Source organism: Piliocolobus tephrosceles, chromosome 4, assembly GCF_002776525.5.
Source record: "Piliocolobus tephrosceles isolate RC106 chromosome 4, ASM277652v3, whole genome shotgun sequence".
Lineage (NCBI taxonomy): Eukaryota > Metazoa > Chordata > Mammalia > Primates > Cercopithecidae > Piliocolobus > Piliocolobus tephrosceles.
Window position 1 is genome coordinate 176,328,826 of NC_045437.1, and position 20,830 is coordinate 176,349,655.

The window sequence follows — 20,830 nt, forward strand, 5'->3', positions numbered from 1 at the left end:
AGATTAATACAAATTGAGGGAACTTGTTGTCAGTAGACCACAGCCTTGCAAGAAATGGTTTTTTTAAGTTCTTCACAGAGAAAGAAAAATAACATAGGCCAAAAACTTGAATCTTCATAATGAAAGAAAGAACACTAAAAATAGAGGTAAAAAACCAAATTTTTTTAACTTTTATTTTTTGTATTCTTAACTGATCTAACACTTAACAAATGGATCAAAATAATAATAGCAACAATGTAGTTGATTACGTATGTATATATCTTATGTGTGTACATGTATGTTGATGTATGGTTACATATAAGTAAAATGAATGACAACAATGATACAAGGGACAGAAGGGAGGAATTAGGGTTATTTTGTTATTTAAGGTACACACACTACCTGTAAGGTGGTATAGTGTTATTTGAAAGTGGACTTGGTTTAGTTGCGAATGTATATTGCAAACTCTAGAGCAACCACTAAAAAAGGTAAAAGATAATGAAGAAGAATATTAGGCTCACACTGTAAACAACAAAAAACAGAATCCTGACGCAGGAATAGATAATGAGATTAAAGATACAGAAAAAAAATTTCAGAAATAGACCCCGGTACTATAGAAAGTTAGTATTTGGTCAAAAATAGCATCTTAAATCGGGTCGGGGAGTTTGGAGGGAAGGACAGATTGGTAAATAAAAGTTATATCTGAACTGGAAATAACATGAAGAAAAAGTAAAATTCCTACCCGATATAATACAATAAAATAAATTTCAGATGAATTTTTTAAACAATATAAAAGTACTAGAATAAAATATTTATAGAAAGAGCCAGGTGTGGTGGTATGCACCTATAGTTCCAGCTACTTAGGAGGCAGAAGCAGGAGGATCCCTTGAGGCCAAGAGTTCAAGGCTATAGTGAGCTATAATCAACTCTGTGAATAGCCACTGCACTCCAGCCTGGGAAACATAGTGATATCCCACCTATAAATAAATAAATACAGAAAATGTCCATTAATCCACTCTTAACATGCTCCAAAGCCTTAGAAAAATATTGACAGATTTGACTAAATAAAAATGTAAAACTACTAAACAAGATACCATAAACGAAGGTAAAAAGTAAACAAAAAATTGGGAGAAATTATTTTTAAGATGTTTAACGGTCAACAGGCATGCATCTACAATATATAAACACTCTAAAAAATAAATCCAAAATTACTAAGCCAAAAAGAATAAAAATAAGGAACTCATAAAAGATAAACAGATAAGAGGCAAATAAAAGATAACTAAGAATCAACAAAATGCAAGTTAAAATATTTTTTGCTGATCAGCTTGATAAAGGTTTAAAAAATTATATCCATTCTTGCCCAAACTTTAGAGAAACAAGAACTTTCAATACTTTCAATACGGTAACATGTTAACTCTTTCTTAGAGTTATAGAACAATAACTAGTGAATCTAGCTATTAAAATTTTTAACTGCCATATCCTTGATCTGGCATTTCTACTTCTAGGAAACTTATCCTATTGAAACATTCCTACAAATAAGCAAAAAAAATTAGGATACAAGTAAGTACAATATAAGAGAAAGATTCCTACTCTATCACTTCTTAGCTATGTTAACTAGAGTAGATTAACATCCGTAAGTTTTAATTTTTATTCCTCATCTGTTAAAAGATAAAACCCACATGTCTTTGAGTTACTGAGAAGATGAAATGAGACAACTCTTATATAACCCAACAAACAGTAAAGTGTCATTTTTCACCATTGTTTATTATCATTACAAAAATGTTCAGGAATACTATGCAGTTGTTTAGACAATGAGGCATATCTACAGGCACTGACTTGGAAAAATATCCAAATCTGTTGTGAAAAAAAATCAAGATGCAAAATTATATGTTCTTAGCCTATGTTAAAAAACCAATATATAACAATGCTGTAAAGAGAACAAAAACAAAACATACAAACCCCCCCACCACCACCACCACCAACACCAAAAACAGAAAAACAAACAAACAAAAATCCACCAGCACATATTTGGATATTCTGACAGTAATGCAGTGATACAGGGTGGCAGGAGAATTTAAAATCTTTCATTTTCTGGCCAGGCATGGAGGCTCATGCCTGTAATCCTGGTACTTTGGGAGGCCAAGGCAGGTGGATCGCTTGAGCCCAGGAGTCTGACATCAGCCTGGGCAACACGTTGAAACCTCGTCTCTACAAAAAATTTAAAAACTAGCTAGGCATGGTGGCATGCACCTATAGTCCCAGCTACTTGGGAGGCTGAGAGAGGAGAATTGACGAAGCTCGGGAGGTGGAGGCTGCACACCACTGCACTCCAGCCTGGGTAACAGAGTGAGACCTTGTCTCAAGAGAAAAAAAAAAAAAATCTTCTACTCTCTATAAAATATTTTCCATAATGTTCAAGTTTCACACAATGAACACAAATAAGAAAAAAATTCAAAAAGCACTTAACTTCCTAATACCATTAAAGGCAAGACAAAATACCACTTACATTCTGTTCCATATTTCAAAGAATAAAAATTTAGTATTTTAATTAACTCTTTAAATAGGACAAAATTATTTCTCAGGTTTGAACTCATTAAATTAATAGTTTCTTCTTAAAAAGCAGAGTATAATATTTAACTACGAATTAAATTCTCAAGTATCCTTTCATACCTAGTAAAATGATACACATAATTGTGAAAATAGACATCCATAATTCCAATATATAGGTATCATTAGCAAGGACATTCAAATAATTTAAACAAAGACCTACTTATTACATTTTATCGAAACTTCCTTAATCGTTATTCTACATAATTAGAACTGCTACAATTAATACTTAATGGAAAAACTACTCAACCTAAAAAAAAAATTATAACAATCTAAGACAGCTAAACAAATTCTCTGGAGTAACTCCATGGAATTTCACTTAATCATAAAAGCACTCATGCTGAGTCAGGCGTGGTGGCATGTGCCTGTAATCCCAGTTACTCAGGAGGCTGAGCCAAGAATCGCTTGAATCTGGCAGGAGGGGTTGCAGTGAGCTAAAATCGCACCACTGCACTCCAGCCTGGGTGAGAGAGAGAGACTTGGTCTCAAAAAAAAGAACTCATGCTAAAGAAAGATCTTGTATATTGTCTTCAGAAAAAATTTTCATCATGTTTTTAATTATTCAGTTTTACAGGATCAAGTTTTAAGGACAGAGATATAATTCTGTAAAAATGTTTAAGTCCTTCAAGTAAAAAACTGGTAAACTTTATAATCAACTTCTCCTCCCACCTTGCCTTAGCTACTAAGCCTATTAAACCAGCCAATATAATCAAATCTTAGGCAATTGTCAAAAACAAAATTATGTCCCTAAAAGAAGAAAACCTATAAATATATTACTTTATCTGAACCTCTATTAAAACCAAAGTAATTTTAGTAATTTTAAGCTGAAATGCTGCAAGAATGTACACAAGAGAGAGTCATAAGACGTCGCACTTACTACTTCCAATCTGTTATCCTATGACTGACACTTCATAAGGAGTTACTTTGATTCTAAAAATCCAAGTCAAAGCTATCATATTAATTCCATTCTACAGTCGACTTAATATTTGTTATTACTGCTTTTACTTTTGTTCCTATATGCAAAACACTATGCTAGGCACTTTACAGAGATAATCTTTACACCTCACTATGAAAGGTAGCAATTATTAGTCTCATTTTATAAATGAAAACTCTGACTCACAGAGGTTACAAAAAGAGCCTAGAACTTCAATAAGTGAGGGAACTGGAATCTAAACTCAAGGCCAAAGCCCGTCTTCCTTCCATGATACCGAATCGCTTTCCCACCTCTGTTTAAATAAAGGCCTAATGCACTAGCTTAAAAATAAGTAAATTATTTAAAACATTTTCTTTCTACAAATTCTCCAAATATATTCCAGTAGTAATTTATGTCTGAAATAACCATTACTATAATATCCACAAGTTTTCTTTTTCTGCTTTTTAAATCATATGCAGTGTAAATTTGATATAAAATTATAATATGGGACTATATATATATATTTTCTTTTTCTATAAACAACAAAAAAGAAACAAACCTGTGTGGTCTTTCCAGACCCAGTTTCTCCTACAATCAAAACTACTTTATTTTCCTTAATTATTTTAACAATTTCTTCCTGTTTCTCAAACACTGGTAAAGACTGCCTAAAAGAATCAAATTCGGATTCTCCTCTTTTCACTGGAATCTGAGGTATGCCATTGTTGAGTCGCCCACTTGTCTTGCTCATTTCCCGGTTTTCTTTGAAAATGAATAAAAGAACAAAAAATGTATGATCAACACTGAAAAAGAAGTGTTAAAAATAAAAATAAGTTTTTTTTTTTTGCCAAACCTAGAAAAACATGCCAAAAGAGGTAATTTCTAACATAATTCCTTTCAAATGTTTTCTTCTCTACTCAGTCTATATAAAGTTGTCAAGCTATATCTCAATTGTACTCTTACACATACTATTCTCATTGAACATGTTACAAATTTCAGTATCAATTAGAAAGCAAACCTCTCAGACATATTTCCGGTACAAAATGTTTAAAAACTGATAAAAATAAATCATTCAATAACCATTAAAAATAAAACAATCTTGATAATCTAAAAGATTTTTAGGCTTGTTATAAATTTCTATCAATAATTTCATGGAAAATTAAATTTTTATAGTAGAAAATAATGTGCATACTTATAAGATCTGTCACTACATTAGGAAAACATATGACAAAAAAAGAAAATATCCCATATATGTTTAATGTTATACATGTAAGACTAAGTGATCAAATAGAATAATTACGTGTTAAATATAAGGGTCCTAATGTTAACAAATTTACTAATGGAGTATTTTAGCCCAACATCCACATTTAACTAAACAGACAGGAATAAAGAAGACGTATGAAATGTCGTATATCCATGTAGCTCAAAATATGTTTGTGTGCCTATGTTTAAAGTGCAAGTTCTTTGGTATCTAGGACCACATATTTTCTATATTCTGCTGATCTATTCCAATAGACAGTAATAACTATGTAAATTTTATCACCATAGGCAATAAATAGTTTTCTTACTAGGGAAGTGATCTTTCCAAACAGTGAAATTACATCTTTATTTTGTAACCCAAATACATTATTTATCTACCTTTGAGCAACTTAACGTACTGAAGACTCTGTCCAATCTCTTACCAGAGCTAAAGCCCCAATTCGAAATCTCACTTATTAGTGTGTCATGGCAGCACAATACAGGAAAGCCTAGTCCCTGGAGTCAAACACGGCTCTGCAGTTTACTGGCTGGCTTGGTGTCCTTGAACAAACTATTTAATTATCCTAAACCTCAGTTACTTCACCTGTGAAATAGGGGAAATTCTTACCTTGCAAGGGTTGCTTGCTATGAGGCCCCATATAAACGGTTTAAGTATACCGCCTCGCACCCAGTTAATGCTCAATAAATGGTAGCTATTGATATTATTATAACACTCAAAAAAAAACCCGGTTCAACTTAATTACATGCTTTAACACTACACTTTGTTTCAAATTTTTACAACTCTTAATCATTTCTAACAAACTATTCCAATGGAGAAATTTATTTCATCTTAGTTTTCGAAAATAAATCTAAAATGGAAAAAGAACAGTCATCAAATAATAGGGTAAATGAGGAAGCTCCCCAGAAAATACATACCAGCTTCAACTGCAAACACATTTCCTCTTTCTGTTTTAGGCAGAAGTTCTGTACGCTCTTTATTGGTGACAGGAAATCTTTGAATTAGGCTCCTAACAGCATGTTTTGTATTATGAGTCAAATTACAGGTCATCATTGCATGAGCTGTTTCTGATCCATCTTTCTTCTTCACAGTTAGGTATCTATTTGCTCCCTTTCTGAATATTAATAAAAATCATTTATTTACTATATATAGTCAACTTGTTCACATATGATGTATGCCTACTTAGAAAATATGTCTCAAGCAAAACATTGAAAAAAATCAAAATGCTTTGGGAGAAGATGCTGAAAGTCCAAAAAAATTCAGTAAAGACAGATTTGGGCTAAAGTGGCCATAAAACTATTTTCAGTAAAATGTCAAGTGCTGCAAATCCAAGTTTAAGTCCACTAAAAAGGCTTACTTACCCTTAAGTGTTAAATTTGTCTTTAGCAGACTTCATGGTAGATGAAACATCACCAGTTAATACAATACATGCTGGGAAGCATACAGAGGGGGAAAAAATCAATCTAAACAATAGAACATAAAAATGATAATGAAAAAGTTATGGTCCATAGTTCAGACTGATATGTCCCAGTGAATGTTTCCACAGTAAGTTGGTAATGAGACACTCCCATGAAAACCTGTTATGAGAGCCAAGTTTAGTGGTTGGACCAAAAAAGCAGAAATCAGCATTACTGATAAATAATTTCAGATGCATTTTTAATAAAATATTTTTCAGAGCTTCTGGTTCTACTCTTCAATTACAAGGTAATGATGATTTGTAACTGTTCAAGTTATACTGAGCATTATCTTTTACGACTTCTGTAGCTCTAAGAGTAGTATAGTGTTATATACCAGGAAGTTCCCAAATGTGTTTTGAATGATTTCACAATACACGCCTATAACGTAGCAGTGTAATACTGATTAAGAGCTCAGGCTCCAAAGGCACACAGACCTGAGCTTGAATCCCACCTCTACCACTTACTAGTTGTGGCACTACAGGTAAACTACTTAATGGCCCTGAGCCTGACACAATAATAATATATACCTCAAAGGATTATTCATACGATTAAGATAATACGAGCAAAGTGCAGTATCTGTTGCAGAGTAGACTCTAAATAAATGAAAACTATTATTATAGTCAGAAACAATATTATTTCTTAAATTTTAAGTTACCCAAAATATTTCATAAAATGTTTTGCCATTTCTTACGTCACTATTATACTACAGAAATAATCAACAGAGCCTAATCACAATGAAAAATTTATAATTTACAAAGCAAATTTTATAATTTTTCAATTTTCATTACATGTAAATTTTGTCAACGGTATCTTCACCATAAGACTGGTATCAAATTGGGGATTAACCTATACAGTTTTAGCATATAAGTGTTCTAAATGAGGCTTCCAATTTACTGAGGTTTTTAATTTCTGGAAACTCCTAATTGAATGTTTCAATGAATTACAAGCTTTCTATGTTGTTATTTACTCCTTAACAAGTACTTGGTGGTGCTTAAAATGATGCTATAATGATGAAATAAAATTTAATCTGATCTAGAAGTTTTCGTTATTTCCATGACAAATTCAAACTATTGAATTCTAGAAATGTTCTCTGTAGTAGGTTATTTTCCCATGGACCTTTCTGAAACTTCAGGACAGTCATTATAGACTCAATAATTCATTTCCCTTCTGTGATGTTCATTTCATAAAATTTTAACTACAAAAGGCAGGAAGTGAGCTGAAATGAGCACCAGAGCAAATGGTAGGAGGCTAATATTCAGCTAGTAATAAACTTTCAACTAGTTATATGATCAACAGCAAATCATTTTACTTTTCTGACACTGTATATTGGTTAATTTTTAAAACTTCACATCTTTAAGAACTCAAAGATGATTTAATTTTCTTAAAAATCATCTCAGAAAGGTTTTGCTATATTTCACCTTTAATTTTATTTTATTCATTCACTTAGTCATTTATACATAAACTAAACACTGACTTCATGCCAGGCACTATGGTAGAAGCCAGGAATACAAAATTGAGTAAAATATACCCTTTCTCAATAAGCTCACAACTGAAATAATAAGTCATATTGAAATCTTCCTAACATAGGTTACCTAATATAGCATTTAGGTATTAAAAAAAAAAACTCGTAACAAGCAGGTGGGACTACTTAGCCATTACCATTTAAAATTTACTGAATTCAGTTTGAATACATATGGTAGAATGGAAAGATAATATCAACTTGATAGTTTTTATGTTTTAGTAAAGGATTCTACTTGTGCTTTAACTGATTATTCCTACCACAGTCAGCACCACAGTGACACTAATATATCATAAAAGGATTAATGAAATTTTTGGTAAAATATTCACCTCGTTGTGAGGATGGAAACATTAAATACAGTAGAAATTTGTTGTACTATGTAAACTAACAAACAGCTCTCCTCATTATTCTTTCATTTCATGATAACTGAAAGTATGGTTTGATGATAAACACAGGAATCCTTTATACAAAGCAAAATTAACTAAAAACTAGCTGCACATGTGGAAAATATGCTAGCTAGGTGAAATTCACAAGAGTTTTTTAAATAAAATGTAAACCCCATATGCAATTTCGAAATATAAAAGTAAATGTAATAAAATTACAGATGAGAGTATCATAACATCTAACTTTCGAAAAATAAAAGTAACCAATGCATTTTGGCATTTCAATGGCTTCTTCCTTTGGAAAAAAAAAATGATGCTATAAGTAATCAAATTTGACACAATGTTAATAATAATCAATTTATTAATTTACAAAGGATGTTACTAAACATTTAAATCAAATATAAACATATGCCTCAATATTTCCTACTTCTAAATCTAAGAACAGTTTAAAAGATCAGCTGAAGAGCCAACATCTGAAATTACTACTTAAAAAGCTCACAGACACAGGAGTCTCTTAAAAACAAACAAACAACAACAACAACAACAAAACAGGCATTCATTTGATGCCTACTAAATACTTATTTTCATATTCCCTTAATTTATATTTCCATTAGGCAGACAGATGCAAAGATCTAGCTCCAAACCACTTTCTCCCCAATACTGTAATACAGAATTGGAAATGTATTAAAGTTTGCATCACACTAATTTGTACTTTTTTAAGACTACCTAAAAACTAATAAACCAACCAGTTCACTTCATGTTGTTGCCAAATTGAGCACAGTTGCTTTCAAGGCATGGTCACTATGCCTATAGTAAAATTATTTTTCTGGGTTTTTTTTTTTTGAGACAGAGTCTTGCTTTGCTACCCAGGCTGGAGTGCAGTGGCACAATCTCAGCTCACTGCAACCCCCGCCTCCTGGGTTCAAGCAATTCTCCTATCTCAGCCTCCCAGGTAGCTGGGACTATAGGCGCCCCCCAACTATGCCCGGCTAATTTTTGTACTTTTAGTAGAGACGGGGTTTTACCATATTGGTCAGGCTGGTCTCGAACTCCTGACCTCAGGTGATCCATCCACCTCAGCCTCCCAAAGTGCTGGGATTACTGGCATGAGCCACTGTGTCCGGCCTATTTTTCTAGTCTTAATGAACTGTAAGCTAAATTGAAGATGAGATCTATCCAATATTTCTGTTCTAACTCCTCAAAGCACCTACTACATTGCTATGAACTTCATGTGAACATCAAAAAATAATTAGTTAAGCATTAACTGTGTTCAAATCCTGGCTCTGCCACTTGCTAGCTGTGTGATCTCAGGAAAATTACTTAACATCTCTAGGCTTTAATTGCCTCATGTGTTACACAGGTGCCAGGTGTTAAAACAGACTCTGCCTTATTAAACTGTTGTTAAGATCCATGGTAGACTGGATAAATAAAATGTGGTACATATACACCATGGAATACTATGTAGCCATAAAAAAGAACGAGACCATCTCCTTTGCAGGAACACAGATGGAGCTGAAGGCCATTATCCTTAGCAAACTAACCCAAGAACAGAAATCCAAATACTGCATGTTCTCATTTGTAAGTGGGAACTAAATGATGAGAACACATGGACACACAGAGGGGAACAACAGGCACTGGGGTCTACCAGAGGGTAAAGGATGGGAGGAGGGAGAGGATTAAGAAAAATAACTAATGGGTACTAGGATTAATCCTGGGTGATGAAATAATCTGTACAACAAATCCCCTTGACACGTTTATCTATGTAACAAACCTGCCAGTGTACCCCTGAACTTAAAAGTTGAAAAATAAACTATATCCACACTAGTACACAAATGAAGGCATGCTCTGACATACATCATGCTGCATTTAATGTATAAGAAGGAACCACTGGTCCTTGTCACTCACTTCCGTGAACACAAAGTGCACTAAGGCCATGGGAGTCACCCACTTTCAGGTCAAGGTCTATCCTTTCCCCTCTGGTAAACACCAGGCCAGAGATGAATCAGCCCCAAACCAAAGGCTCTCATCCAAATATGAGAATGCTGACTCCTTCTCATTAAAAAGAAAAAAAAAAAAAAAACTAAGAGATTATTTTATTTTCAGTAATCCTTTTTTTCTTGGGAAACCCCAGTTTAAACGTGATCTAATTTTTTATTTTAATAATATTTTATTTAGCATATTACACCTATGATCATAAGTAAGATAAGCCCATACTTTTCATTTCTAATATTTTCTTTATCTGAGTTAGGTAGCAAAGTTATACTAGTTTCATAAAAAACAGGAGGTGTCCTTCTCTTTGACTCTCCAGGAAAAACTGAAGTAAAAATAACATTATGTTTATTGTGCAGCCATAAAAAAGAATAAGTTCATGTCCTTTGCAGGGACATGGATGAAGCTGGAAACCATCATCCTCAGCTAACTAACACAGGAATAGAAAACCAAACACTGCATGTTCTCACTCATAAGTGGGAGTTGAACAATGAGAACACATGGACATGGGGGGAACATCACACACTGGGGCCTGTCAGGGGTTGGGGGAAAGGAAAGGGAGAGCATTAGGACTACTATCTAATGCATGCAGGGCTTAAAACCTAGCTGATGGGTTGATAGGTGCAGAAAACCACCAGGGCACATGTACACCTATGTAACAAACTTGCACATTCAGCACATGTATCCCAGAACTTAAAGTAAAATAAAAGTAAAAAGAAAAGAAATTATGTTTATTGACTCTTTCATTTAAATTACCTCTGAACGGGCATTTGTGTGAGTAAATTTCTAATCTTGATTAAATTTATATAACGATTTAAAAAAAAAAAAAAACTGTTGTTAGAATTAAAAGATAATCCATTTAAAGTACCTAGCACAAGTACACAACAACACTTAATAAATGTTTGCTCTTGCCTCCTCAATGAATGCAGCCCTGCCGATACCTTGATTTTAAGTCCACGGGACCTGTGTTGTTGGACTTCTGACCTCCAGAACTGTAAGATAATTTTAGCCACTAAAAAAAAAGAGTTAACTCCTATTATTATTGAATACAGCAGGTTTTCTTTTTAGTGGATATCCAAAAATTCACTACCTGAAAACTATTTTTCTTACTTTAGCTGGGAGGAGAGAGGAAGAATGCAGTATGCAACTTTCCAAGATAGGAAGCAAGATGGGCAGTAATCTAAATTTGAAAAGGGGAGTGTCCTTGTAGGTTGGAGCCTTCTGGTCAGGGTGAGTGGAGTACTTTGGTACTCTATTTGGTACCTATTAGGCAGTGACCTTAGCAGTCACAGAATAAGAAACTTGTACTTTGAAAATCTACTTTCATATACTTCATATTTTCCCATTCTACAGATTTTTAACAAAGTTCATTTTGTAAAATCCATTTTTGTCTAACTTGGACTGAGAAAAATCGAGACAGGATTTTGTTTTCGTTATAAACAAGGCAAAGACTTAGAAAAGTGAGCCTTTAGGACTAAACCACAGTGACCTCAGTGTGACTTTAAACACAACCTTTGAAATTGAGGAAAAGAAGTAAATCATGATGTGAAATTTTTGGTATGTGAAACCTGACTAGAATTTCAAAGAAAACTTTAGGATATACTAAAAATCACAAAATGGGGCTTTTACTCCAAGAATGTTTTCACTAAAAGATGAGCAATTACAAAAAATAATCAAAACAGGGCCAAGGCACACTAGCTCAGGCCTATAATCCCAATACTTTGGGAGGCCTAGGCAGGAGATCACTTGAGCCCAGGAGTTTGAGACCAGGCTGAGCAACATAGCAAGGCCCCATCTCTACAAAAAAAAAATTTTTAATTAGCCAGGCATGGTGGTGCATGCCTGTGGTCCTAGCTACTTGGGAGGATAGCCTGAGCCTAGGCGTTTGAGGCTATAGTGAGCTATGATTGTGCCGCTGTACTCCAGCCTGGGCAACAGAGGAAGACTCCTAAAAAATAAAAATAAAGCCAGGAGCAGTGGCTCACGCCTGTAATCCCAGCACTTTGGGAGGCCGAGGCAGGTGGATCACAGGGTCAGGAGATCAAGACCATCCTGGCTAACATGGTGAAACCCCGTCCCTACTAAAAATACAAAAAAAGTAGCCGGGCATGGTGGTGGGTGCCTGTAGTCCCAGCTACTTGGGAAGCTGAGGTAAGAGAATGGCGTGAACCCAGGAGGCAGAGCTTGCAGTGAGCCAAGATCACGCCACTGCACTCCAGCCTGGGTGACTAAGCAAGACTCTGTCTCAAAAATAAATAAATAAATACATAAAATCAAAGCAGGTAAAAGTCAATTATTTGGAAGATGAAAAACAAAATCCATCACAAATGGCTTAATTTTGAAAGAAAGAATATCAAAAAGAAAAAACTGACCAGAAAAAAATTAAGAACTATCACAAAAAGTCTGGACTCTATCTTTAAAAACTTATATAAGAAGCCCAAATAAGAGAATGAGGCAATGAGAGACTCGAAATAGAATCCAGGCTTTCTGTCCTTTATACCAGGTGTCCTCTCAAATACGTACTAAGAAACTATAGTATCAGACACATACAGACACACACACACACACACACACACACACACACACACACACACACACAGAGGAAAACTAACTTGCCAAGTCAGTAAGATTTTTTACAAAACTCCAGCTGGGCCCAGTGGCTCATGTCTGTAATCTTAGTACTTTGGGAGGCCAAGGAGGGAGGACTGCTTGAGCCCAGGAGTTCAAGACCATCCTGAGCAACATAGTGAGATGCTGTCCTCTACAAAAAACAGAAAAATTAGTTGGGTGTAGTGGCACATGCCTGTAGTCCCAGCTACTCAGGAGGCTGAGGTGAGAGGACTGATTGGGCCTGGGAGATGGAGACTGCAGTGAGAAGTGAGCCGCGATCATGCCACTGTACTACAGCCTGGGTGACAGAGCAAGACCTTGTCCCCCGCTCCCCCTACAAAAAAAAAGTCAAAGGGTGAACAGAAAATTTCATGAAATATAAGTCAGGTACAAATTCTGATACAAATGAAAAGATTTGAGAAGTAGATTCCAAGTGATTTATTTCTTTTTGTGAAAAGAAGAAAAGGCATTTGAAAATCACAAGGACCACTAAGAAAATATAATACAAAGTTTACTCAAAGATGAAAAGGAGAGAGAAGGAGCTAGGGTATTTCATAAGAAGGTTGAAAGCATTAAGGTTATAGGTATTAGGGACTGGATAAATAGACAGCATTGCCTTGCTTCCCTTAGCATCTCTTTTCCTTTTTCTTCTTTCTCTGGCTCTTCAATGTTTCCGCATTCCCCATTTTTGTCTCCATAACTTCCTTCTTGATTCCTCCTTCCCAAGATATTTATTCATTCCAGATCAACTCTTAGACGACTATGATACTGACAGAAGGACAGGAAGTCTAATGGACTGCTTTTCTAAGTTAGCTGTTTAGAATGCAAGACCCATGTAACCATAGAAATGATGTAGCTACAGAATTGTACATTTATAACATGCATTTCCCAGCACAGACCCAAAACCTCTTACTTGCAACTACTAAACCCAAACAGTGCTAAAAACTGGAAACTTTTAAGTTTGCAGTAACCTCATTTGACATCAAATGTGATCATGTGATTACATTGACATGAGGTTATTAATAGTCTCAGTGTGAATATTCATAAAATTTCCAGCAAAAATATAAATGTGACTAAAGGTGATGGCCATATTTTATTAGGTAGATTACATAACATATTGCAAATATACCCAAATACCTTTCTAAAGTCTAAAAAATCTGAATCTCAAATATATTTAGCCCAAGTGTTTCAGGATAAAGTATTGCGGCTCTGAACTATATTTTTATTTTCAGGTGCAGTATTTTACCTACCTAGTGGACTATAATATGTGCACACTCAGGAATCTAACCACTGTTCCAGCACAGGCCTTAGTGATGTTCAAAATGCACATTCACCTAAACTAAATCCCGTCTCAGTAATTTATCACTGTAGTAGGCAGTCATATGCAAGACATTCCTACATGAGCTACTTTCATCTTGGGACCGTCTGAATATTTATTTATTAATATATTTATTTAATATTATCTTTTTTTTCCATGTCAGTAGTTCTCAACCTGAGCAATTTTGCTCTCCAGAGGACATTTGGCAACCTCCAGAAGCATCTTTGGTTGTCACAACTGGGGTTGGGAGTGTTAGTGCTATGTAGTAGTAATGGCTAGGGATGCTGTTAAACACCCTACAGTACACAAAACAGAATAAAGAAGTATCCAGTCCAAAATGTCAATAGCCTCAACAGTGAGAAAGCTTCCTTTATATTGATCCCACCATCCTTACTGACAAAATGAAATAGCTCCACAGAATTTAGAGTTTTTCAATTTGGATGGCTCAAATGACTTTTCCCCACTGTAGCTCTGTGATCCTCCCAACAAAACAAAACAAAACAACTTCCTCCTGTACCACTTTTTAAAATTATTTCTAATCATCAGATTCTTGACTTGGTAGGAAAGAAAACAATGAACATATGTTATAAAGCTTACTATTACAGTGCAGTAACAGTAAAGGAAATAAGTTCCATAAATAATTGTACTTATCTTTTGTACATCCATTTTTCAAATGAGATTTCATTTCTATCAAAAAATAAAAATATTTTTCTCAAGCAATCAACTTCAACTTTTAAACTATTTTTTCTTACATCTTAAAATTTACCTTTGAAAGAGTTCAGAGTATGCCACCCAAATATATGTCACTCTGCCATAAAGATTATTTTGAGCTGAAGGCAACTGAGAAGAAGCAGACCTAGAAGAACTCTGACCTCCCCTGCTTTACCAGAAAGGGCAGGACTATTCTTAATAAGAGGAACCACTCTAGACTCTTAACCCAGAGACAGCACCAGAGGAATCTACATAACCAACCTTGCTAAAACAACACATATCTTCCATTAGTTTCCCCATATATACCTTCCCACAATTTACTGCTCCTACAAGTTCAAAGTCCTTTTCCTTTGTCTTGTCATTTTTTAAATAAATTCATTGTTCTTTATTAAGATGCCACATTAGCCCCATGTTTGAGTTACTATCGAGTTTTCCCCTATGTATGCATGATGCATGTCTTAATAAGCTTATGTTTTTCTCTTGTTAATATGTTTTTTATCAGTCTAATTTGCAGGGTCCCAGCCAAGGAACCTAAGCTGGGTAGAGGAAAAAGCATTTTCCTAGGGAAACAGAAAACGAAACAAAAAAGGCGGGGAGAGGTAGATAGAAGGAAGAGGAAAGAGGTGAATTTGGTACAGACCTGAATCATTTTATCTACACAGGATACAATTAAGAATGTGAAGTTAAAACAGTAATAACTACTTAAACATACTCAGAAACATTCTCCCTTTTTTGAGCAAATAATCTTTTTTTAAAAAAATAAAAGCTACCAGCTTACCCTTTACTTTTAGAGACCAAACCAAGAGACTGACTGAGTCGATGAATAAAGGCTCTTTCAGTACTGGTCAAAGAAGAAGGAAATTCCATCTCTACATGGGAAAAAAAAAAAACAAAAGTAGTACAATTTGTAGATAGGCAATTTTCTCTCAAGTAATACACACAGATATAAAATATGAAAAACATAGACAAATTTATTATACTTTGAGGTTAACTTACTTTATATTTCATATTCTGAGTTAATAAAATTAATATATTTTATTAATAACTACTGAACATCTACCAGAATTCTGATATTAATAAAAAGACATCTATGTATTAAACCTAAATGTGACAAAGGCCTCTGATATTTACCAATAAACGAGTCCTCTTACTTGTGCTGGAATTTTGAGTTGGTATAATGACTGAACATATTTAACGTGGTCCCTACTTGTTTAGTTAACAAAATGTTTCTTTTCTTCAATGATGAGATATGCTCAAACATTATGAATTCTCAACATGAAACTCCATTGTTTTTGCTTTCGAAACTGTATAGAATTCATATTTCACTATTTCAGAGGGATTTGTTACATGCTGCTGAGGCTTTCTCTTTTTGTAATGTGAATTCAGAATCTCTCCGTCCAGAACATTCCCCACTTTTGAGTATAAAGAGTCCAGAGGAAGAGGTCCCCTAACTAGGCCAGCAGGTCCGAATGAGCTCTCAACACACTGCACAGGTCACCGCAGGTCAGTTGCTGGTTCTGCACTACAGGAGCCAAGACAAGTGGCTTTTTCCAACCTCAGGAGGTGTGGAAGACGCTTCGTGTGCCCAACAAGCTTCAGTGCGAGCGTGATCGCTTCAGGGTTCAAAGGTATTACCGGTGCACTTGCTTAAATGTTTCATTTCTTGCTGCTCTTCCACATCCGTAGCTTCAACGTGCCACATTAAGGTGACACTCCCTTAAAAAATTTCTCTTAAGGGTTAGGGCTAAGCAGTATCTGAAACACGGTGGCTTCACCGCCCAAGGCTGTTGAAAGACGCGGGGGAAAAACACACGCAGCTGGCGAGCAAAGTGCCCACAACCCCACTCATCCGCAGGGCACCTCGCGTGGTTCCACACCCAGGTGCCGCCGCTGAGGCCCGCCCCGGACCGCGGCCCGGGGCTTCCCTCCCTCCTCGGAGGCAACCCCGTCACTCGGTGGGCCCAGGTTTGGGGGGCGCTGGGGTGAGGGGTGTCCTGACGGCCAGCAGGGTCCCTGTCGGGAACCTCACCTCTCTGCTCCCCGTATCGGAAGCGCTCCAGCGCGATACTGACTGCGATCTTCACCTCCTCATCAATGCGAATGTCCTTCAGCCCCCTGGCCCGCCCGCCGCCCCCGGGGCCACACGGCGAGGGGCCACCGCCTCCGCCACCGCCAGGCGCCGGCTGCCGCGGGGAGACGCTGCTCGGCCTGGACATGGCCCTGAGGAGATGGTCTCGCTGCGCGGGAGCGGCCAGGCCTGCTGGGTGACAGCCAATGATAGAGGCCGTGGGACTCCGGGGCCACTACCGGGCGGCTCCGCAGACGGCCTGCGTTGGGGTGAAGTCACCAGAAAGCCCTCAGCCGCCACCACAGCAGAACTGAAGCCCGGCCGTTGATATCACGGCGAGGCGGGGAGCGCGGGCGTAATGACGTCACCCGGGCCGACGCCCGTGACCTCAGCGCGGCCGCCGCTGCGCGCCTAAGGGCGGCTCTGCAGAGCCGTGGTGCGGTCCTCTTCCCGCCCGCCCGCCCGCCCACCAAGGGTCGCTCCTCGTCTTCGTGTTCACTCCCTCGCTACGTCGTGTCGTCCTTCATTAATTCCCGCAGTAACATGTATGGGCTCCTACTGTGGACCCGGCACTATGCCACGCCTTCGATACACATTGGAGAAGGTTCCTACCTTCATGGAATTTATATTACAGTGGGAGGAGGGTTGCCAGGTTTAGCAAATAAAAATGCAGAATGCCTGGCCCGGCGCGGTGGCTCAAGCCTGTAATCCCAGCACTGTGGGAGGCCGAGACGGGCGGATCACGAGGTCAGGAGATCGAGACCATCCTGGCCAACACGGTGAAACCCCGTCTCTACTAAAAATACAAAAAACTAGCCGGGCGAGGTGGCGGGCGCCTGTAGTCCCAGCTACTCGGGAGGCTGAGGCAGGAGAATGGCGGGAACCCGGGAGGCGGAGCTTACAGTGAGCTGAGATCCGGCCACTGCACTCCAGCCTGGGCAACAAAGTGAAACTCCGTCAAAAAAAAAAAAAAAATACAGAATGCCTAATTAATTTGCATTTCAGATAAACGAATACTTTTTAGTATATCTATTTCCCGTGCAATATTTGGAAAAATATCGTAAAAAATACATATACTAAAAAATGAGCGACTGTTAGGTGTCTTGCATTCTTCCCTTTTCTGAATGGGAGATTTTAATACAAGTATGCCACCCTTGCTCTATCAGGCTACACAGGCTAGCTGAGTGGGGACAGGCACGTAGTACATATTTACATCGTTCATGAGTTACCTGGCAATAAGGATACACATCTGAATCTAATAAAGAGGACTGTGTATCAACAACAGATCCGGATGCAGTGACTTAGATAGAACTCCAGGTGTCTGGGGAGGATATACGTGTATTCTGTGTGTGGTAAAAAGGGGGCGGAATATTTGGTGACAAGAAGTATGAACTGTGGGAAAGAATACTAATACTCATCAAAAAATGTTTCTCCTTTTCTTCCTAGGCGTTATGATATTTCCCAACTCCCCTGCAGTTAGCCGGGGGCCACATGGCTGAGTTCACATGGCCATTGGAACCCTTGGTCTGTAACACCTTCCTTGAATTCTCCCTTCCCTGCCTTTCCTGGTCTTCTGGAAGTTCTTAGACAACGGTAGAACCACTAGATAGATAGCAGGTTCCCGATCCTCTGAGTGTGATAGAGTGTCCTCACCAACCCACATTGGAATATGATATGGGTAAGAAATAATCCTTAGTTGTGGTAAACTGCTGAGATTTGGGGAGATTTTTTTTTGTAACAATATGGTAAATTGTTGAATTCATCAAAGGTATGGCCTTTGATGAATCACGCATTCCTGTGTTCACACCCATGGATTCTTCCTTCCCATATAGACTCTGTCCTTGGCAATGTAACTTGCTTTGGTCGTTGGAACATCAGCAAATACGAGATAAGCAGGGGCTTGAAAGGTGTTTGTGCATTAAGGCTTACCCTGTTTTGAGGCTGAGAATTCTTCTTCTGCAAAGTAAAGAAGCTTAGACTAGGCCACTGACACCTATGGCCCAATCATCCACCAGCACCGAGGGAGAGACAGGCAAAAAAGGGCATAATGGAAAGTCTAGTCTCAGAAAAGCTACTGGATGACTACAACCCTGTAAGCAACCCAAAGCAAGATTAGCAGAACCACCTACCTAACATAGTCCAAACTGTTGACCCACAGAACACATAAACAAATAAAACGAATGTTGCTTTAAGCCACTAAGTTTTAGGTTGGGTTTGTTACACAGTAGTAGATAACTGATACAAAGAGTTAGCTTATTCTGACTAATATATTTGGACAATGATAAGGCTGATCTTGGGCAGAAGTGACTAGGCTGAGAGAATTGGCTTCACCAGTTCCAGTTTGTACCCAGTTGCCTAAGAACTGGGGTCATCAACTTCTTGATATGCCTATAAATAACTTGTGGCATACGAGCATGCCACAGCACAGTGGTCTGGAAACTGCTCTCTTCACATCTATAAAATTGGCCTGGTAGAGTAATATAGTCTTAAAATATAACCAAGATGATTTTATTATTGATGCTAGGGATATTTCCTCCCACCCTTTGCCCCCTCATCACCTCTACTTTGCCAGCCCTCCATCCCTTTCTCTCTTGTTCAGCCAGGTCATTTGGGGTTTATTGTTTGGGGGAATATTGTCTTAAGTTGGTTTCAGTTTTTCAGAACTGGAAGAAGTCACATATTAATATACCAGTAAGTTGCCTAAAAGGATCCTGAGCCCTGCTTCTATTGGGGAGAACAAAACAAAAACCCTGAATGGTGTGGGAGATCCTGGAACAGTATGGCCTGTGCTGCTGTCCCAAGGGAAGCCCAGAGAGGCAGTCCAGGAAAGAAGGGTGGTGCGGTGTGCCTAGGCAGGTGAGGTTCAGTGTGGTATAGAGCAGCAGAGGGTTCCTGGTGCCAAGAGGTGTCCAGAATTGGCAGAGAGATATGCCAGACCTGAAGGAATCGCACAGTTGAGAATAAGCAATAAATGACTTAACAGTGACCTATGTTGTTTGACCACCAAGGATCAGAAACTCTTTCCCACACTTACTAACGCCTTGATACTCCGTAAGTCCCCCAGAACTTAGAAGCAAGCCTAGAGAAAAGTGGCGTCCCCTGAATTAACTGAGGTTAATTACAGAGAAACTAAGTTATTTCATATCTAAATCTATGGAATAAAATTTGTACTTAATTGTAAAACTACTTCCAGTGTTATCATTTTATACACATATCAAAATGTATATATCGAAAAAATGGTATTTTCCTATATCCCATATATCTATCTACCTATCTATGTAGTAATCAGCTTAAATGTGTATTAATATGGTTAGCCACAAGGTGACACTAGAAAGCTATCTTTTGCTTATGGTTTTAGGTCTTGACTCATTGATTTTCATAAATGGCTTCTATGAAGTATTGTAATAACAGTAGTAATCCCTTCCAGGGACAATTTCATTTTAATAAGGGAGGTGGCAGCAGTGAGGTTAATAGGAGGCAATGTTCATATTTTAAAATCATGAAAATAAGACTCTCTGGAAGAGCCTATCAACTAGTTTGTATTCTTTCTCTTCTTACCCACTCTCATGTGATAGGATACCCCAATCATTACATAAAGTATCAAACACTAATTTATTCAGCATCCATAAATAAGAAATATAAATAGACATAGTCTGTTAGATCTTGGAGCTTAAAATTTAAATGACTATTTTTACAGAATGTGCCTTAAAAACATCTAGAACATCCTTAACCATCTCCCAAACACTAAAAGCTCAGTCCAAAATTGTGAACACAGTAAGTCAGCAAATACATTGTGTAACTCACTAAGCAATTGCTATCTCATGTTGGGGATGACTGAGAAGAGGAAAACCATCTCTTCCAGGAAGTCTTGCTTGTTTGTTTTATAAAGGAGATACATTTTTAAAGCATTGCATAGGAAAATAGGAAGAAAAGGTTTGGAAAAGCTCACAGGGTCACAGGGAAGAACTTTTTTTTTTTTTTTTTTTTTGAGATGGAGTCTCCCTCTGTCGCCCAGGCTGGA

General features: G+C 37.3%; 1 protein-coding gene across 5 annotated transcripts in view; it reads right to left on the reverse strand.

The window, feature by feature from the left end:
• The window catches only part of YTHDC2 (YTH domain containing 2), an 83,191-nt gene extending 66,033 nt beyond the window's left edge, over nt 1–17,158 (reverse strand). The window contains exons 1-4 of one of the 5 annotated variants that reach the window (XM_023197651.2): nt 16,771–17,158; nt 15,520–15,610; nt 5,672–5,868; nt 4,059–4,258 (exon numbers count right to left, since the gene is read on the reverse strand). In XM_023197651.2, coding sequence (XP_023053419.1) covers nt 4,059–4,258; nt 5,672–5,868; nt 15,520–15,610; nt 16,771–16,957 — 675 coding nt within the window. In that variant the 5' untranslated portion in view covers nt 16,958–17,158. Of the gene's footprint in view, nt 1–4,058; nt 4,300–5,671; nt 5,869–15,519; nt 15,611–15,872; nt 16,749–16,770 lie in introns of those variants that run through there. The other 4 variants (XM_023197661.1, XM_023197670.1, XM_023197677.2 and 1 more) reach the window with 4 other exon arrangements.
• Nucleotides 17,159–20,830: the final 3,672 nt, after the last annotated feature.